The sequence below is a fragment of the Calonectris borealis genome, chromosome 2 (genome assembly GCF_964195595.1).
Source record: "Calonectris borealis chromosome 2, bCalBor7.hap1.2, whole genome shotgun sequence".
Classification (NCBI taxonomy): Eukaryota; Metazoa; Chordata; class Aves; order Procellariiformes; family Procellariidae; genus Calonectris; species Calonectris borealis.
The window spans coordinates 143,846,289-143,865,412 of NC_134313.1; the positions used below are offsets into that span (position 1 = coordinate 143,846,289).

At 38.9% G+C, this 19,124-nt stretch overlaps 1 protein-coding gene across 2 annotated transcripts in view; it reads right to left on the minus strand.

The window, feature by feature from the left end:
- PPP1R9A (protein phosphatase 1 regulatory subunit 9A) overlaps window positions 1–19,124 on the minus strand; it is a 147,707-nt gene that overhangs the window by 3,102 nt on the left and 125,481 nt on the right. The window contains exons 12-19 of one of the 2 annotated variants that reach the window (XM_075143721.1): window positions 15,620–15,777; window positions 14,774–15,074; window positions 10,557–10,644; window positions 10,379–10,456; window positions 7,045–7,243; window positions 4,302–4,421; window positions 2,438–2,461; window positions 1,063–1,245 (exon numbers count right to left, since the gene is read on the minus strand). In XM_075143721.1, the coding sequence (XP_074999822.1) occupies window positions 1,063–1,245; window positions 2,438–2,461; window positions 4,302–4,421; window positions 7,045–7,243; window positions 10,379–10,456; window positions 10,557–10,644; window positions 14,774–15,074; window positions 15,620–15,777 (1,151 nt within the window). The remainder of the gene's footprint in view (window positions 1–1,062; window positions 1,246–2,437; window positions 2,462–4,301; window positions 4,422–7,044; window positions 7,244–10,378; window positions 10,457–10,556; window positions 10,645–14,773; window positions 15,075–15,619; window positions 15,778–19,124) is intronic. The other variant, XM_075143722.1, reaches the window with a different exon arrangement.

The window sequence follows — 19,124 nt, forward strand, 5'->3', positions numbered from 1 at the left end:
AGTTCAACCTATCACAAATTTTTTCATATTCTAGTAATAATTCTTCTTAGGTAAAAGTCTGTAACAACTAAGCAAATTTGAGACATTACTGATGTGAAGGTAACACACTTCTGTACTACTTTCCATGCCTTCCATTTCTAGAATATTAAAGAATTAGATCTCATTGCCTCCACCGTTGATTTCATTGATCAAATGAGGCAAATAAGGATTAAACTATCTGCCTGAAGTCATCTAATTCTACATAGAACAAGACTTCCCAATTCTCACTGCTGCGCCTTAGTCAGAAGTTCACTTGCTCTCTTCTAAAACCCCTACAGTTAGTGAAATGCCAGCAAAAAAATTCAGAAAGGAAACACCAAACTTGGTCTTTCAGATCTGCTGAGACTCCCACAACTCCTTCCTGTAATTATTTTTGACACAAGTAGGCTCATATTTTCACTACAAGAAACAATTCATACTTTATACATCAAAACTGTATTTAGTTCTAACATAGTACAACGTGTAACATCCGCTTATGCCTCCAGTATACCACTAATCCATTTTTCAGTTGCTACTTCTGATGTATGTCTATTTACTATCTTCTCTGAATCATCCTTCTGCAAAACAGAGCTGGATGAGAAATACGCGCATGCAAATACCACTTATACATGCTGCTATACGATTTACGCATGCAAATATGGGTACATTATATACACCCAGAGTTTTCACAAAGCAAATGCCCTCTGCTTCTGAAGCTTCTAAATCCAAGTGCATATTGGAATTTCTTAAAGTGTTGCTGTGGCTTTATACTCTCTCTCTTTATACTTGTTAAGATAAACAAATGGTGGGTGAAAGTACTGTTTCATTTTTGATATAGAAAAACGATAGACACTGACTTTAGAAAGATAAGTGACGAAGTTTGCAGCAAGGCTAAAAACTAAATCCAAATATTTATTATTCTAGTCTATCACCACTCCACACACAGGGATTCACTGCTTTCTGGCCAAATTCTTACTTCCTTTAAGATTACCTGAACTGATAACAAATACTACAGTTAGCCTTGAAGTCCAGTCAGTCAATTACCTTGAGCTTACTCCCATCCAGTTGAAGGAGATGCTCCCCGTTAATATTTTGGGCACTGAATTCAGAAACATACTGTTCAAGGTTCAGGCTCATTAACCAGTGGGAAACCTGCTGCACGCTCCACTCCTGAACAGCACGACTCTGACACTGACTGTGCTTAGGAGACTGTCCATCGTCAAGGATCTGTGACAAAAACATGCTGCATTATTATTAAAAGGGTAACACGGATGAGTAACATTTTTCTGTACAAACTGCCAGCATCAGAGCAGAGGTATCTGTACTATCTTTACACTACAATAATAACAATTTCACAACGCTATATTACATCTGTATCTAACCAGATATCTAAGAATTGGTACAAGGTATCCAAAAAGTCTTCTATCTATAAATAGAAGAAGAAAAAGGAACTGGCATTCCTTTTAACCCAAACAGGGACTGAAATGTCCAGGTGGAACAATTCAGAACAGGTATGCTCCCATTCCCTCGCAAGATTTTTATCCTTCAAATTAGAGCGTTTCTAAAGGATGCAATGAATTCTGCATTCCACTTCCCAGGCTCATTCACAGATCTTTATGATGTGTTTAAGCTATAAAACAAGAAATTCAGGGGAAAAAAAAACCTCAGAAAACCACTCTGAAGTTCAAAGTGATGACATCAAACAGCCAGCGAGACTGATACTATCTATGGAAGACCATGAGATGACACAGAGGAGCGGTAAGGAACACACAGCGATCCCACAGCCCTGGCCCTGCTCTCATCAAGTTGCGCTGCTGCTGCGGAGAGCACAAACACAGCACCAGGAGGGGCAGGTGAGGCGTCAGCTGCTGGAGCAGCCCCGTGTCCCTGCTCTGCCACTTTATTCCACCCAGGGATATGCCAGTGGGGCCTGAAACAAAAGCTAATCTGTCCCAGTCATGGTTAGCAAAGCAGCTGCTACAGGCTGCAGCAGCTGTCTGCTGTTAGAGCAGTTTTTACACTGGGTTAGATGATGCTGGGAGCTCTCTCAGCTTCTGGCTGTCCAGTTCTCAGGGCTGTGGAGAAGACGGTTTAAGCACTATCTTTTCCTTCTCCTATTGCCAGCAGGAGCTCAGTGCAGCTGATGCTTGGCCTGGTGGATTTGCTCTGACACTGACCCTCCTCCCCCTTCCAGCATACCGCAAAAAGTGCAATTTGCTATGGCCTTGAAAACTCTTAGCAGAAAGGAGAGGGGAACTCAAGACAAGGAGAGAGGAGCCAGTGACATCTGCGTGTTCTGCTTGAACAAGAGGGTTTGCCACACAACACCGTAAAACAAGAAATGTAAATCTGCAAATGAGACAATACGTTGCCACGCGATGGTCCCACGATTCACCACAACAGCACACTAGTATCTCACCTCATCATCAATCATATCCAGGCTCTGAGTGAGGGAGCAACAAAGAAATGGGAAAGAAAAGCATTATAGAAACAAAATACAGAACATGTAACAGCATGTAAAAGTTCAGGCAAGGGCAGCACCAAGATTTGCAAACAGATATGGCTACTCAAAACCAAAGAGATTTCTTTAAAAAAAATTATTTCCAGAAGCAGAGCGGTTATGTTGGAAGCTCAGCACACACATGATTTGGCAGCTAAATCTGAGACTGTGTCAATGAAACCCCCTTGGAGTTCCTGGTCTTGACACCCCACAACCCGTGGGAACCTTCCTGATGGCTCCAATTGCAAGGGCAAAAGCTCCTTAATTAGAGGAGAACAACCTGCAAGAGCTGGGTTCCCTCCCCACTCTTTCATTTTTTTCATCTCCTTCAAATAATGTCAGATCTGCCAGAGAAGCCTGAGCGAAGGAGTGCTTGCAGCAATACACTATGAAAGGCTGAAGACAACGCTGGCCTAATCCCCTGCCAGGGTGTTTGTGGAGGTTTCCACTGCAGCTCTTGCTGAACACGCTGCCTGATTCGCAGGCTGCAATCTGGCACACAGCAGAGGACGGAGAAAACACATTCATTTCTATAGACCTGTTCAGGCTTGGTATTTTAGAAGTGATAAAGTAGAGAGCTGAACAAGCAAAATGAAAGCATTTTCAAGCTTTTAATTCAATACCACTGGGAACAGAGCATTGTCACAACAAAATACATAATATAAGGGGAATGAAACATGGTAAGAGAATGAAATGTATTATCAAGATAGTATTAATACTAAATAAAGTGTAAATGATGACTTTGGTTTTTTCAATAATTTATAGAATATACAGGCCTGTCTGCTCTCTCCTATGATTCCTGTAAATGTTTGCCCTTTATTAACTGCAGTAAGTAACCTCTAAAGAATGGTTGGGTTTGTAGACTTGCATTTTGGCAAATGGGGTTGCACGGAACAGCTCTCGTTCTTTAAACCCATGCAAAGCATGCAGGCATAAAAAAAAAAAAGACATAGATACTTCAAGTTTCTCCCCTCTAGAAAAAAACCCTGGCTCAAATCTTACATGAAAAATGTGAAGTTCTTATGGAGTGTTTGTAAAAGAACAAAGGCACAGGTTTCCTGAGTCCACAGGACAACTTCACTGACAACTGAGTTACAAAAGAAGTATATTAAGAAAAATACTTTCAATATATTATATTCAGCTCAATTACGTCACCAATTTTCAGGGTTAGGAATGCTTTTTCACGTTATCATTGCTTGAAAAAACTCTGGTTTGAAGTAACTGAATTCAAATCCACTGTGCAAAGCAAGCACAAAGAATGCAAAGTGGATTAACACATACACATTCTAATCAATATACTTACATTCATGTACAGTAACATACAATTGCTGCATGTACAGGTCATTATTATTTTAATGTATCAGGGTAAAAATTAGTCTACGTGAAGGTGCCCTACATCTCAACTATATTTACCAAACTATACTATATGTTTATTATCTCAAAGTTGTCTCAATTATGTCTAGTTTAGTGTATGTATATATATATCTATGGGTCCACATGTACATATTTAGAATGTAGGAAAAATGTATTGAAATGTGTGAGGATATAGCATCTCTTAGGAAACCAACTCCATTCTACTTTCCTACGAGTATACCATAGGACCTTTATTTCAACTCATTATTATCTGAACAATAAAAATCATAATCTAGAAACCAAGATTAATTTTATTCTCCCGTTCTACTGCCTAAAAAATATCCCTTTATTATTTGAGTAACTATCAAGCAAAATTCCATGGGAGAAAGAAAACAACTATTTCCCACCTTAAACAATTTCATCAGCATACCTCATCTGACGACAGTGCTAAGGAATGCGAGAAACCTGGCGTTTTAGGTTCTGCTCCTAAACCACTCAAATCAGCTGAACTTGTGCTGCTGGGACTGAAATCATCATTGATCGTGAAATTCTGTGGAGAAAAAGATGAGTTAGAATGAACAAACGATCTCATACATGCATCTAAAAGGGAAATTTGCTTTCTGTCTTCCAGGTTGGCATAGTTCAGGAGTTATTTCAGTTATAATACAAAACCAGTTACAATACACATGAGGAAGCCTAATTTTTAGTATTGTTAATATTTATAGAATACACAGTATCTTTACCACTGTGTACTTCAAGAGACACCTTTGCCAGCTTAATGCCTCAATGAATTGCAAGGGGGTCCGAAAGCAATTTCCAGACTCCCTCTTAAGATGCTGGCTCTCATCCTGGAGCTAAATTACTGCTTCCACGGGTTAATCACTAGCACTTTACTGTTCTCCAAATATTTAGGACAAGTGTAGCACAGGCAGTAGCACAAAGAATAGGACAGAGGATTAATTAGCAGAGAGAAGTGAAAACTGCTATTGAAAGAGCAAGGAGAATATCTTGCGAATCCATTTCTGAGTCCCAAATAATCTCCTAGAAAAGTGAAAGGATCCTCCCTCTTTGCCTATACCTTTAGAAAAAACTGAAATGGAAAGTAAAAGAGGTCTCTGGATATTGAATGTTATTTACTGAACTAATAACCATAAAACAAACCCTGTTTTTTCTTAACAATGCAATGACAGACATCACACCTTACAGCAAAGAATAGCAAAAGCATGCACATATTTCCCAGGAATACAGCAAAATTACCATCGGAAGAAGACAAAAATTAACAAGTATTTCACATTAGAGTGAGAACCATAAAAAACGAAAATCTATAGAAAATTAAGGACACCATGATATTCCATTTAACTTGAATATTCAGTTGATGATACAGAGACCTCTAATCTCTACTCTAACATCTAAATGAGTATCAAATTCAATTCACCTTTGACATTTAATTTAAAAGAATTGATCCAAACATCAAAACCAAAAACAACACTAAAAAAGTTATCCTTTTATCCCCCCCAAAGATACTTGACCTATTTTTCCTGAAAACAAGTCGTCTTCCAAAAATATCAAGTGTTGGTCCTCTTAGTTTTGGTGGAAATCCAATTAAATATTGGTATAATGCTGTGCTTTAAAAATCTGCATAGCAGTATAGGAACTGCTAATTTAAGAGCTCGCAAACTTTACAGAGAACATCAAAATGTTTTTGTGATCAGTTTTCTCACACCTACGCTTAGAATTCCTGTTTTGCTTTTCCCCAACTCTTTATAGAAGAGAAGAAAATCCGAGCAGCTTCCTTAATATGCAAACTTCTAGCCCCCACAGTGTTCTTAGGCCAGGAGTTCAACAGCTCTACCTCCTGTTGTGTGAACAACATCTTCTTCTTTTTTAATGCTCTGATTTTTCTTTCACCTCTATTTTGTGCAAGCTTCAGCCTTATGATGAATTTAAGTCTTTAAAATTCAATTTTCTATAAGAAAAACAGAAAATAGCCAAGGCCTGCTAATAAGTATGATAGCAGGACAGCAACTCCCCATCCACCGCAAAACCTCAGCCTGATACTAACTGCAAACAGGGGTGCTTTTCTCCCCATTTGAAAATTATTTTTATACAATGTTTGTTAAAAGGCACAAATAGGATTTACATGTCTAATCCTCATCTTTCTTTTTCAAAAGAAACCGGGTAACCAATTAGTTTCTCTTTCATCTTCAGAGATTTCATCTGCGGTCTTCTCTATCAATCTGATTTGGACTGGTCAGCCTTGCGTTGCTCTCCCTACCAGGTAACACAAGGACATCTATGACCTTGCATAGCTTGGTGTACAGCAGAAGTAAGGTATCACCAGCTTGTGGCACCAAAAGAGTAAGAAATGCCTGTGGAAACTGCTATTATGTACATGCATGTGTTTGTAGAAGACAGAGAAATTAGATTTCTGAATCATATTCCTGTACATAAAGTTGAGAACCATATCTGTTTCTTTTTACCAGACCAATATAAAAACTCAACGGCTACAAGTTATAAGAAGATACAGGCAGAGAAATATTTTCCAGAAGTGAAAATAAACATGAAAAAGCTAAGTATATTACTATAACTAAGGGTTATTTAAGGAGTTACCATGCTGAAACATTCATGCACATAGAAAGGAATCACAGATGTATTAAATTGCAATAGTTCATATTTACAATTCAAGCATCTTCATATAGAGAATTAAATCCAACATCCAGCATGCATGACAAACAGATTTCATTATTGGGGAAAAAAGGCAGATGACTGACGGCATACAGCATTTCTTCACTTGCAAACACCTCAATTAAACATGGGTAGGTACTCCCACAATCAGTCCTGAAGAATGCAGAAAATATCTATAATTGAATACACAAATCTAGCATTTGTTCAGTGGATCCAAATGCTAACTTCCACTGGCACCACTTGCTTTTGTTACAGTACAGCACACCACAGTTAGTTTACTGAATTAATGTACATTAAGACAGAGTAAAAAGGTAGAATGTGGAATGGTACAATGACAGAGATGTTCTATTTGGATGAGCTTTTACCGTACAACGAACACCATGCACTGTTTATTGTAGTAGTCACATATTGGCCTGTTCTTTTTCCAGAAACATGAAGCCAATTATGCCACTCAACATAGTGGGAATAAGGTAGTTTTTATTTTCTACCTTTGACCCTTTTTTAGCTGGACTTATATTTTCAGAGGAAGGTTCAGTTGAGCTGGTAGGCGATGGCAGGTTGCTAGAAGAGTTGGATCCCTTGCCACTCTCTCCATGCCATGTGAATGGTACACAGTGTGAGAGAGAGGAGGATCGCTCTGCTAAAGATTTAGTGTTTGCTGATTTCTGCAGCATCTCTCTGGCGGTCCTGTTTAAGAGAAAGGAGCAGGAGTATGTGTTAGATTATAAAATAAGAGAAAACAAAATGCTACAGAGGCAGTTAATTGTAAAAAGAGTGACATGCCCTGTAACTGTGACTAAAGAACTGAGTGGCACGCAGCTGGTAGGGGCATGCCTGAAATATCTCACCAAAAGAAGAAAAAAGTGGGTTCTTTTGATTCTTTTTCTAACTCAAGCTCTCTTAAACAACATACACCCAGCAAACGGAGAGAGACACCAGCTGAAAATGCCCGTACTCCTGCTGTTCCGATGTGAACCAGCTCCAGTCAAGAAGCCACATGTTGTGTTGGTGCATTTCTGAGCCCCAGTGGTATCTCAGCATGATTAAATAGATTAGACTCAGCACTGACACAAGCGGGCTTTGGTTCCCAGAGAAGGTCTGGCTTGGATTTCGAGCACAGGCAGAATGAATCAGGTGCATCTGTATCCATCTATGGAGATGTGCCTTTGTTACAACAGCTAAATACTGATAGAATATTATTATCTTGATTTTAACATTATTAAATATTAAAAATATTCATATAGAAAAATGAAATAAACACCTATGTGATATTATCAGCTTCTCTCTTTGTACTAACAACGATTGCAGTAGATAATGTGATCAAGGCAAAGGTAACACTTATAAAATAAAATGCCTAAATTATTCGCTAAATACATCATGTCAACAGTACAGTATGTAAATTAAAAATAACTATGCAAAGTGTCTGCCTCGAAGAACTTACATGTCATATTCTCATATTATTTATATCAACATATATATTACTGTTTCAAAGCATTAAACCTCTACTGCTCTTAGCAGCCACCAGTAAATTGCACGTATGTAAATCTCCCCTCAACTTCTACCTTCCGGACAGCTTCTAAATCATTATTAACATAATCACTAGAGCTTTGTATATTGTGAAACCTCTTTTCTGTGGGTAAAACTGAGGTTGTCAAAGGGCCCCCACCCATGGAAGCAGAAGAAGAATCCTCCCTCCCTGTAGCTACATAAAGAAAGGTAGATGTATCTGACCCAGTCCTGTACTCCTCCCTCATCCTCTAATCTTGCTTGAAAGTAGAAAGAAAAAACAAATTATGTTGCCCAAATCACCTAGCTTCAGGCAGGGGAATATATGCTTCTTACTTAAATGGGGAATTTTTTAATATATGTAACATTAGTGGTAGTCTTAGGAAATAATTCAGGATTTTATTTACACATGCTGAGTGCTTTCTTTTGGCAATGGCAAAATAATGCATGCAACATCCATCTGGCAGCGTGATTAATTGTACATCAATCAGTTGCTGTAATGGACATAATTATAACATGATGTTGTCTTTTGATCACCATCTTCCTGCTTTCAAAGAGCTTATACAGCTTTGGACTGTAGAGAAAACATCCTCACATTTCTTCTGAGGCAAATTCTTTGGAGTTAGTAACAAAGGAATTGACAAGAGGTGTTTAAAAAGTTATACTGAAATAATAACATTCCAATTTACAGCGGCACAGTGAGAATTACAAATGCTTATGAATTTTGACTTTGAAAGCAATATTAAACTTTGCTTTTAGTAACTGTATCCAAACTCAGAAATATTAACAAATAATACAAATAACTGATTTATCAAATATTCTAATAAGCAACGGATCTCTCTATGTTGAGATCTGCTTTCTCTAAGGAAGATACCTATGGGATCTCACAAACGTCTGTAACATACTATGTTGGCATAAGGAACATACCAAGTTCTTACAAACAGGTATACATTCATTTCCTCCACCCTGTGGCTTGGTATTTAAATGCTACGTGATGTTTAATACCCTGCTAAGGGCACTAGCTGCCTTACAGCTACACAGAGGTGCAGAGAATTTGCTTTAACAAATCTCTTCCTGTCACTAGGGAAATCCAGCAGTGAATATCACTAACTCCGGGTCACACTGTAAGCAGACACACCAGTGGAACCAACTGGAACAGGTTTTCTGACACAAGTGCAGAGGCGACAACTGCTGCCTAAGATCACTGAAGATCCTGCCAGATATTTGCAGGATACAAATGTACAAATGTATGCTAAAACAGAACATCGCACTTCAGTACAGTGTGCCTGAGGAAGTAAGTCAGAAGTCTGGTTTCTTTTGCTTTTCTGATTTTACGGAGCTACACAATATACTTGTCACTGGGTCTCCATATATTAGACTGTCAGCAAAACTCCACAAACGGCTACATACTGGTTTTCCACCACAATGTTTTTCTGACTAGCATTCAAAGTTTGCTTTCTTCTGATAGCTCTTTTGTCATGTAGGTTTTCTTTTGCATTGTTTTATGTGCATAGAGGTACATTTTTGAGTTGCTATGTCCTTTCTAGACTTTTGGAATGTATTAAGTTTGCTTAGCTCTCCTGACATTAACTTGTCTTTCATACCTGGAACCAGGTATCACCCCCTGTAGCTGTCATCTTGTCAGACTCATCAGTACGTGAGAAGAGACCTTCAGGAAAAATCTACACTAGCTTTTGCAGAGAAGATTGCTTCCTGCCATTTTGAACTTTCATATATTTATTCAGAATCCAGATGCTTGTGATGTGGTCTCATCAGATCTCACAAGGAATTCACAATTCCTTCCCTGAGAGTTGGTGATATGACAAATGCAGTCAGCATTTTTCCTATCTATTTTCAACTTACGATGTTCATCATCAGAAACAAACTCTTCTGAAAGCATTCCTGATGTGGGTGCCTTGAAGCTGCAGTGACCAGCTGCTGCCCATCCTCGCTCTGGGGGCTTTTCAAAAAAATATGTGGAATTGTGTCAAGATTTCTGGTTCACAGGTATTATTAACTGACTGTGTGTGCATCTTGTAGGCCAGCTCTGATAACTTATTTCTGCAAATCCCATCAATGGATGCAACAGTAGTAGTGATGCCATGATATTATAAGCCTCCCAGTATTTTCAGATCGTATGTTAGTTTTTCATTAGTTAAGAAACCTAGATTTGTAAGCTCAAAAGGTTATCTCAAAGCTTAACGCTTATTTACATGAAGTCAGTGGGACTGTTAATGTTCCCGTCTGCTAGCATGATTACATTTTTCCAATTTTTCTGGCATATTATTTCTTGCATCCTCAATCTTTTACCCATACCTACTGCCATAGGTCACCCTAATAGCTTCTTTCTCTTTCCGCTTCTTGCCCTTGTTTGAACTCCTTCTCAAGGGAGCCCTACAAGAATATTAGAAAACATCAGGAAACATCTTTGAAATTTTACTTTCAATCCTTTTAATGAAAAAAAAATAAGTATTTTAAATAACAAAATGCTTACCCAAGATCTGCAAGTTTTCGCTTTAGTTTTTCTGTATGCCCTATAGTAGGGCTAGTTGTTCTTGCTGCCTGAGCACATGTGGCACCATCTAGGATACATTTGTACATGGAAGAATGTACATTATTATTTTTAATTGCTGCTGATAGCTATTCCACTTTCCATCCAGAACAGTTTGTGTATCTTTTCATAATTAGATACGCATACATGTACACATGTGTGAGTACACAATTTAATTAGGTGAATTCTTCTCATTTTTAAGAAGATGGTGTAAAGAGGAATAAAAATAAATAAATACTTTCAGAATTTGAATATACACGTGAAGAAATCTTATTTTAATTGAAGAAAATGAAAAGTTAATTTTGGTTAAGTTTTAATGAATATGTAGCAAGTCGAGCAACACAAAAGATTTACAGGTAAACATTACAGTGAATCCATTTTTAAACTCAGGAATAGCCGCTTAAGTTTCCTTTTACATAATTCATTTGGTACGTATGCTTTACTTCCAAAATGACTCCTGAAATACTTTCTTGAACTTCGGAGCCAAGAGTACCTTTTATGATGGACATGCGAGGTAATAGTTATCTCTTTAGCTTGAACATCTTTGTTAAAATAAACATTTAACTTGAAATCCAACCATTCTGAAGTAAAAAAAAAAGAATTAAAAGTAGCTTAGTTAATAAATTTTCCCTGAGACGTCTACCAGTTTTTGATCTCTTCTACAAACACTGTTAAAGCCTAAAGAGGAAACAGCCTGCAGTACCTATAAAGCCAAAACAATGAACCTGCAAAAACAATGAGTCTGCAAAACATCCTGTGAAATCTATATGGAAGCTAAAAGAAAACACACAGCAGTTGAAAAATTCAGACACAGTTTCTGTGATTCTTAAACATAAAGAGTGTCCCCAAATACTCTAGAGGAAGCAAATGAAGGTCAGTCATTCATGTCACTTGCGGTTTGGTGACTTTCACAATGTGACCTCAGATGTACAGTGATTTTTAACTGAAAGCACTGCTGGGTTTGTGGATTTCTCCTACTGTGGCTGACATAAATTAAGCCCTCAGAATTAACCCAAAATACCACAGCACTATCACAGGACAGTCAACTATGTGTACAGAACTTTGTATGTTGCTTTGCGGATAATATTTGGCCAAGCCTTCATTCAAGTAAAGAATTCAGTGCGCAACCGGTTCATAAATCCTGGAAAAAGCAGGAAAATAAGCCTCTTGCAATACCCACACTCTAAAACCCATTCTATTTCTACCAACACAAGTCCTTATATTAAAAAAAACATTCAAGAAAAACTGACAAGTAACCTCATGCCAAAAAAGCAAACAAAAAAAAAGTAATATGAAGAATGACAAAATCAAGGCGAAGTCTCTTGAAAAGAAATCCATTCCCCCGGAAGACCGAGGAGAACTTAAGGCAATGCACGCTTTGCATCAACCCTACACTGTGCACACTCCTCTCCTGCTTCTCTTATGGTTCCTCTTTCACCTTTAATGCATACTGCTTTTTAACCACTGCCAAAATCGCCACTTTCAAGAATAAAAGTAATGATGTTTATTTTCACACTAGCTATTCACAGGCAAGTGGGGCTTGGGGGCCAGGGGGCGGTGGTCTTTTTTGTGAAACTTCTTAATGAAAGTAAACGAAACTGTAAGGTATTCTGCTTTCGTGGTGGGCAAATAATGAAAGCATTTAGTAGCTGGAGGTTTTGCTGCTGTAGCAGAAGAAATAATCTGGAGAGCTCAGCAGGGACACGTAGCAGCTACCCGGTATGGCAAATTTCCGTTCGGGCTCTTGTATCACTATGCTCCCACTCACACGCAGCTTGGCCCAGCCAGGGCCCTCTGAATAATGACAATTTGCTGGGGAAAACATTCATGCTGGCCATGGGATACAGCGGAAGATGGATGGGCTAGGTCCCAAAACCAGCCTCAGTGGCAGAGTAGATTTGAATCTACAGGGTCTCGCACATGGAGGTACGCAATGCTTGGCACATGGCAGTGGCCACGAACCAGGGCTGCAGGTGCCCTGCCTGGGCAGGAGGGGACCTTGACCACCATGGATGGGTGCATCTTCCCTGACTCCTTGTAGTTCTTCAGAGAGGATGAGGAAGAGCTGGTTCCTCAGAATAGATCACACAGAAGCTGTTTAATCCATCGTTTTCAGCTTCAAGGAGCTGGTGTAAGTGATCTGTGGCTGATGGATGTGAAAGAAGACTAGACCTAACTTTCTTTCCCAAGGTCACAAACAGTTGCAGTCAGCCTCACATCAGCGGAGTATTGCCCATAGGGGTCACCTCAGCTGCCCTGTCAAAGGATGCTGTTGCACAAAACAGGCAGAACTGAAGAAAATAAATTAATCCTATACACACATGAAGAAGTTGTGCTTAAAAGATGAACAAGCAAAATTCCTCATCATTTTGCAATGAAACTGATCTCATGCCACTTCAACTGTTCCCACAACACTGCAGGATCTCATAAGAAAAAAAAAAGACAAGTGTGAGCTTGCTAACGCTCACTTTTACTAATGAGAGATTAATCAATGGACACACACGTGACCACAGATGTGCTCTCTCTCCATCTCTAAAAAACCCCTACCTGAACACACAGAACAAATTAAATGGCCCTTTTTATTTTCGACCTGTAAGAGTTTGACAGCCAAATTAATAATCAATTAAAATAGTAACGCTACAACACTTGTTGCCAAACAACTGCTTTAGGACATTTCTGTTTTGTAGGACTTATTAAATGCAAATTTTCCATTTGAAACTAATTGCTCTGGTTTAATTTTCATGTACTCATCAGAATCTGGATACACCCAAAAGCACTGGTTGTTTACTTAACGGTCACAGTGGGGAAAGCATGACACCAATATTTAGACAGAGATTATTTTTCAAACCTAAATTGGAAAGAGTGACACAGTGGGTGGAATGTAATACCCTATTCCTTACGCTACAAGGCTAGTCTCCGCTAAATCTTTATCAAGATATTTTTTATACATCAGTTGGAAATGCAGGATTTACAACTTCACTGATAAACCAATCATACACTCAAGCTGAAGTACGAGTTTGGAAAGTCACACCCTTATTTTTACTTGCAAAACTCAAACACTGAATTTAACTTTGATTCATTAACAATTATAAAATCAGAAACTATACAGTTAGACTAGCAATTTCAGAACCCATGTAAAAATGCTAGCATGTATGAATCCATCCTAAATTCAACATAACTTCATTAATCATATCTTTTAGGAATCTGTGTGAAATTCCTGTATGAAGATGAAGAAAAAATAGATCGTAAATCAGTCTTTTCAGACACACAAACAAAAATCCTCAACAAATTTTTCTTTTCAGTTAATTTAAGTAAGCCAAAGTCTGTTACGAGCCTATCCAGACCTATTTCCACAGTCCTCACTTATAAACAATTTTTATCACGTATTTTAGCTTATATGACAGTTAAAGAATGCAAGGTGCATAGCTAAGAATGCTGAAGTTGTGTAAAATGCTAATTTTGACTTCACAAGGCATCTGAAAAGGAGGGCTCAGGCCATATCGTACTGTTAATACATTTAATAAACTGGTATCTGAGACATGTACCTGAGCTAGGTATGATTGCATCATGTTTTATCCAGCTTACATTTAAAGAATCTGAATTAAATATAAAACAATGCGGCCAACCTCCCCAACAAATGATTTTTTTTTCTGTAAATGAAGAGTCTCCAGACACTAACCTCTTGTTTAATCTAGACTATGCCGCCTCTCAGGAATTAAAAGCTGCAATCTGTTATTCTTGCTTTACACTCCTTTCCCCATCCTCCAAAAAAAGCACCTCGCAGTGCCAAAATGACATAATTCGAGTAAGTACACTGTGTAAAGCATGTTTCTAATACAGATATGTCCCAAGGTCCAATAATTTTGTTTTTTTAAAACAAAATACAAGATTTTCTTAAAGGCCACTTCCCCCTAGCTTTTTCAGTGAGTTCTAAGAGACAAAAAAAAAAAGAGAGGAAGCAGTTCCCAATCTCATTTTAAACTTTGTCGTTTTTTTATACCATCATACAAGGTCATTTATAATTTTTTGACTTCCAGGTAGACAAAAGAAGTTATGAGTTGATGGTCTTCTAATTGCTAAGGTCCTATGTAACAGAAGTTCATAAAGTAGATGTAAGTGAGCAAAATGATGCATCAATTTATTGTAAGAAATAGTAATACCTTTATCCTGTAAAATATTCCTGCCAGCTGGGTGATGCAAAGGAGATCCTTCAGAGCTGTGCCCAGATTTTGAAGGAGAGGAAAGTGGAGTGTCTCCCCGAGCATGCGGGGAAAGGACACCTCCTTTGTGGTGCTGTCCTTCTTCTTGGTTTTCACTTAGGTTGTCAAGTGAGATTGCTGCACTGCTAGCCACGGGGGAGAGGGAGGAAGCACCAGAGTCTGATGCTGGTGAGGATGCTCTCATGCATAAGGGCAGTGGTGATTTTGAAATGTGCATGGGACTACTGTAACTGTTTGACGGCTGTTGGTATAAGAGATTATAAAGCAGGTTATACCACTTAGTAACCAATCAGAGCAAGGTTTACTTTGAACATGCAATTCTTTTATTCATTATTTAGCCTTCTATTTGTATGAAACGCTTTAGCAATTCATGCCAAACCACACACAATGTTGTTTATTGGTATTTGCTTTCAGACAGAAGTCAGAATAGGATAAAACGACGAGTGAATATCATATAAATTGTGTTAACAAATTAACAAAGAGATTCAAGTTCCTTTCAACTCCTGCATAAATGAAAGGACCCACTCTGCATTATAAAACACACATAAATCAGAAAGCCCAGGATTCCTGTTAAAAAAAAAACACAACAAAACCAAAAACCAGGTGTGCTGACTCAAAGAAGACCGGACTCGCACATCACTCAAGGACATTCATAGCATAATGGCCACAGAGGAATAAATACTGCCTGTACTACAATGAAAGGACAAAGACAGAGGATGAAATGACTTACGGGGGCAATCTAGCACTCCAAATGAAGCCTGAAAGAGAGGGCAGAGTTCTTCTCACCTTTCGTTCAAGGCTGTCCTCTCCATCAGTTGAACTGATGCTATCATACAGCCTCGTTCTAGAAGGCCTCTGCCGCTTGTTCTTCACTGAAAGCTGAGCTCGAGTCTTCAGAGCTTTGGAGTCCAGCCTCTCCGTTTCTGGCACTGCTTCATTGAAATCTGTATGGAAACATGATTTGAAGCCATTTAACAGAAGAATCTTTCACTACTTTTTCCTAAGACAGGACCTGCAATTGTGAGTACACGCACTTTGCATGTTTTACTTGTACCCGTATCTTCATAACTGTTAAAGTACACATGCAAAAAAAAAGGTTATTTGCATAAACCATTAACAAGTTTATCTACACAGATCCAGTAAGTGCATAGCAAGGAATCAACTGCAAATATTTAAAAATTCAACAAATGACTTCCACTGTTACATGAAGGACCACACAAAACCAGCCCAGAAAGCAGGTCCACTTAAGACTGCCTCAGAGGGACTTGCATGTGCTTGGCCTGCAGAGAGTTCTCCCCCATCAGGGCATAAAGCAAAGTAATCCTCATCTCACTGCTCTTTGACAGACATTTCCCAGCATCTGGATGAATATACCAATTTAGACCCAGGGGACCAATTCATTTATCCCCAACCTGCCCTTTTAAGCCACTTGAGGAGGAGGGACTGGACTGCCATTTTTTCCCACAGCTCCCCCACTAAGCATTTCCTTTATAACTTCACCAGTTTTGCAGGCTGCTCGTCAAATTACAGAAGAAATATCTAGAGCAGTCCTCAAGCTGCTCCACATTTTATCATAATCAGAATGGCTTAGAAATTTAAAGAACATGACTGGTACTATACTGAATGTCCCCCAAATAACCTCTTACAATATGTGCAAATTCTGAGCAAGCGATGTCTGCAGTCACTAGCGCACAGAGTGTGATACAGGTAGTATCCAAATAATCAGATAATCATTTGTGATTGGATTGCTTTACAGGCAGCCTTTCACAGGATTATGAACAAGTGTCAAACTCATTCCTTTGGACTTAGAGTGAAACAGGTTGCTTACTCTATCACACTCTCTCTCTCAGGAGGGGATGGCAGAGAGGAATCCCAATCCTCCTCTGGATTCTGAGGACATCTATTGTTCAAAGTTCTACATGACAATACAAATAAGGTGCCCCAACTGTTCACCCCAATCCTTCTGCAAGTAAAAGCATCGTTTTATTAGCACCTGGCAGTCTCATTTGTTACTTCCTCCCTTGCCGCACTGTCCTCAGAACCATTATCTCCTCTTGTAGATTCTTCTCTCTTTTATTCAGAGTTCCTTCAAACCCTTAAAACTGACATAAACTCAGGTAAACTTAAGTAAACATAAACACTCATACAAACAGATTGATATGAGTGACCCAACACAAATACAGCCTTGCCTCACTTGCACTTAGGTCACATCAGAAGACATCCTGCCAAGCCCCCTTCCTTAAGCAGGAGTCTAGAGGACGCGATCACTACTGTGATTATCACCATCTGCTGCAGTTGTCTGGTTTCAGCTTTCCAAGAGCAACATGCTTTGGCAAAATCATTAGCAAGGTAACGTTACAGCTTTGCAGGAAGAACTCGCGAGTGCTGAAATAAATTTTCACTGCAACGAGCTGTCAGTGATGTTGCATATAGTTTATCATGACAGTGAAAATGAAATGAAATTATTCCATCCAGAAGATCCATGAAAGGCACCCTGAATCACAGCTGTTCAAGGCAGGAATGGGAAGGCCCTGATCTGTACAAGAGCAAAGGGATCCTGATTCTCCCTGATTAGAAAAACGACTATATTGTGTGGAGCAGGACATGGACAGTTAGATCTGTCATTATCCTGATCTAATAGCTCAAAAATTCCCTGAGAGATTTGCAGTAAGGCAGCAGTAATTATCCCAACAAAACCCAACAAAGAGTCACCAGAAGATGGGGGTGAAAGCCGGGAGATGTACTCTACTTCCCCACTTCTTAACTCTGCAAAGTTGCTGTATTTTCTGAACATCTGGGGTTTGTGCAGATGTTGTCTTCTACCATATGTACTTTAAAATAACAAAATGGAAAAACCCCCAAAACCCCAGTGCTGCATTGTTTTTATATACCATCAGAAAAGAGCTGGACACTGTCACTCTCATGCTTACTCGCTGTTGTAGTTGTACATACAACTTTTTGCTGGAAAAATCATGAAAACCTATTTCTTTGGTTTTGAATGGAAAGCGGTTTCAGATCCTTCCCCTTTCATCTACTGCCCAAACACCGTTACGTGATACATGAAAACTGGAGAAACATCTCATATAAAAAATGGAACAATGAAACCATCTTACCTGCCTACGTTCAAAGCCACCCTATTCCTGAATGTCTTGTGAGCAAGGTATACTAAACGCTTCATATATGGCTTGCCTCTACAAACAGAGCTAATATAACTGCACTTTTCTTAGCTATCAATCATCCTCTCAAACGAAATCTGAGTATTTCAGCAAATTTAACATTTTACAAAGCTGCAGTATGACAAAACACATTTTAAAAGGTGTTTTCACATTTTACCAGACAAGGAATAGATTCTTTATGGTTTTAAGTTCTTTTTTTTTTGCAATCCTCATAGTACGAATCAAATCAGAATCTGTTATATTTATTTACTTAAGTACTGCATTCATAACACACTACTTGATTAGAAGCTGATCTGATAGACATTTTTGCTTTAAACAAATATAAACAGAGATATCTTAGCCTCACTGAAGCCAATGAAGAAACTCTGACCAACTTGAGCAAAGCTGAAATTTTTCCCATTGCTTTCCATGTCATCCTGACCTTCAGTCTCAGAGAACGTGACTTCACCAAGGGTGGAACCGACTCAGTGACTTACCACCACCACCAAAATGGAGAGCTCTTGCTCTCCCTCCTGCTGTCCCAACCCCTGGCTCTGAGTGACACCCTCCCACCCCCGCCCCAGGATCTGGACTGCAGTTTGCTGATTCAAATGACTGACCCAGCAGAAACTATCCAATTTTAGTCTGATATTCCAACCTCTTTCCCTCTTAGATCAGTTTTCTGTTGTTTCAGTGAATCAGTGTGTGCTCAGAAGTGTGTAAGTGCTGGAACAGGGCAATGGAAGAGGCAGAACCAGGTGCCTGCACGAAGGCAGGGATGGCGTAGAGTCTCTCATTTCAACAGTAATGATCTGTCAGTTCAGCTCAAGCTGCCTCTTGAAATCAGAGCCACATGTTGAGTTAGTATGGCAGTAAATAACTGAGGGGTAAGAGTCATTCAAACTCATTTTTATTTTTGCAGATTTATGTTGTCTTAAAGCACCGCAAAGACTTCCAGTTTGTTTTTCTTCTTTGTGTAGGAGTTAAACTCTACATACAGATGACACTACAGAATCATTAGCATTGTCTGACTTGTTTCCACCGTAAGTACTCGACAGGATAACTGCACGTTGCTATGACCTGAACTGCTTATATTTGTTCTTTCAGGTGTATGCACTTCCATACATCCCTTCCTT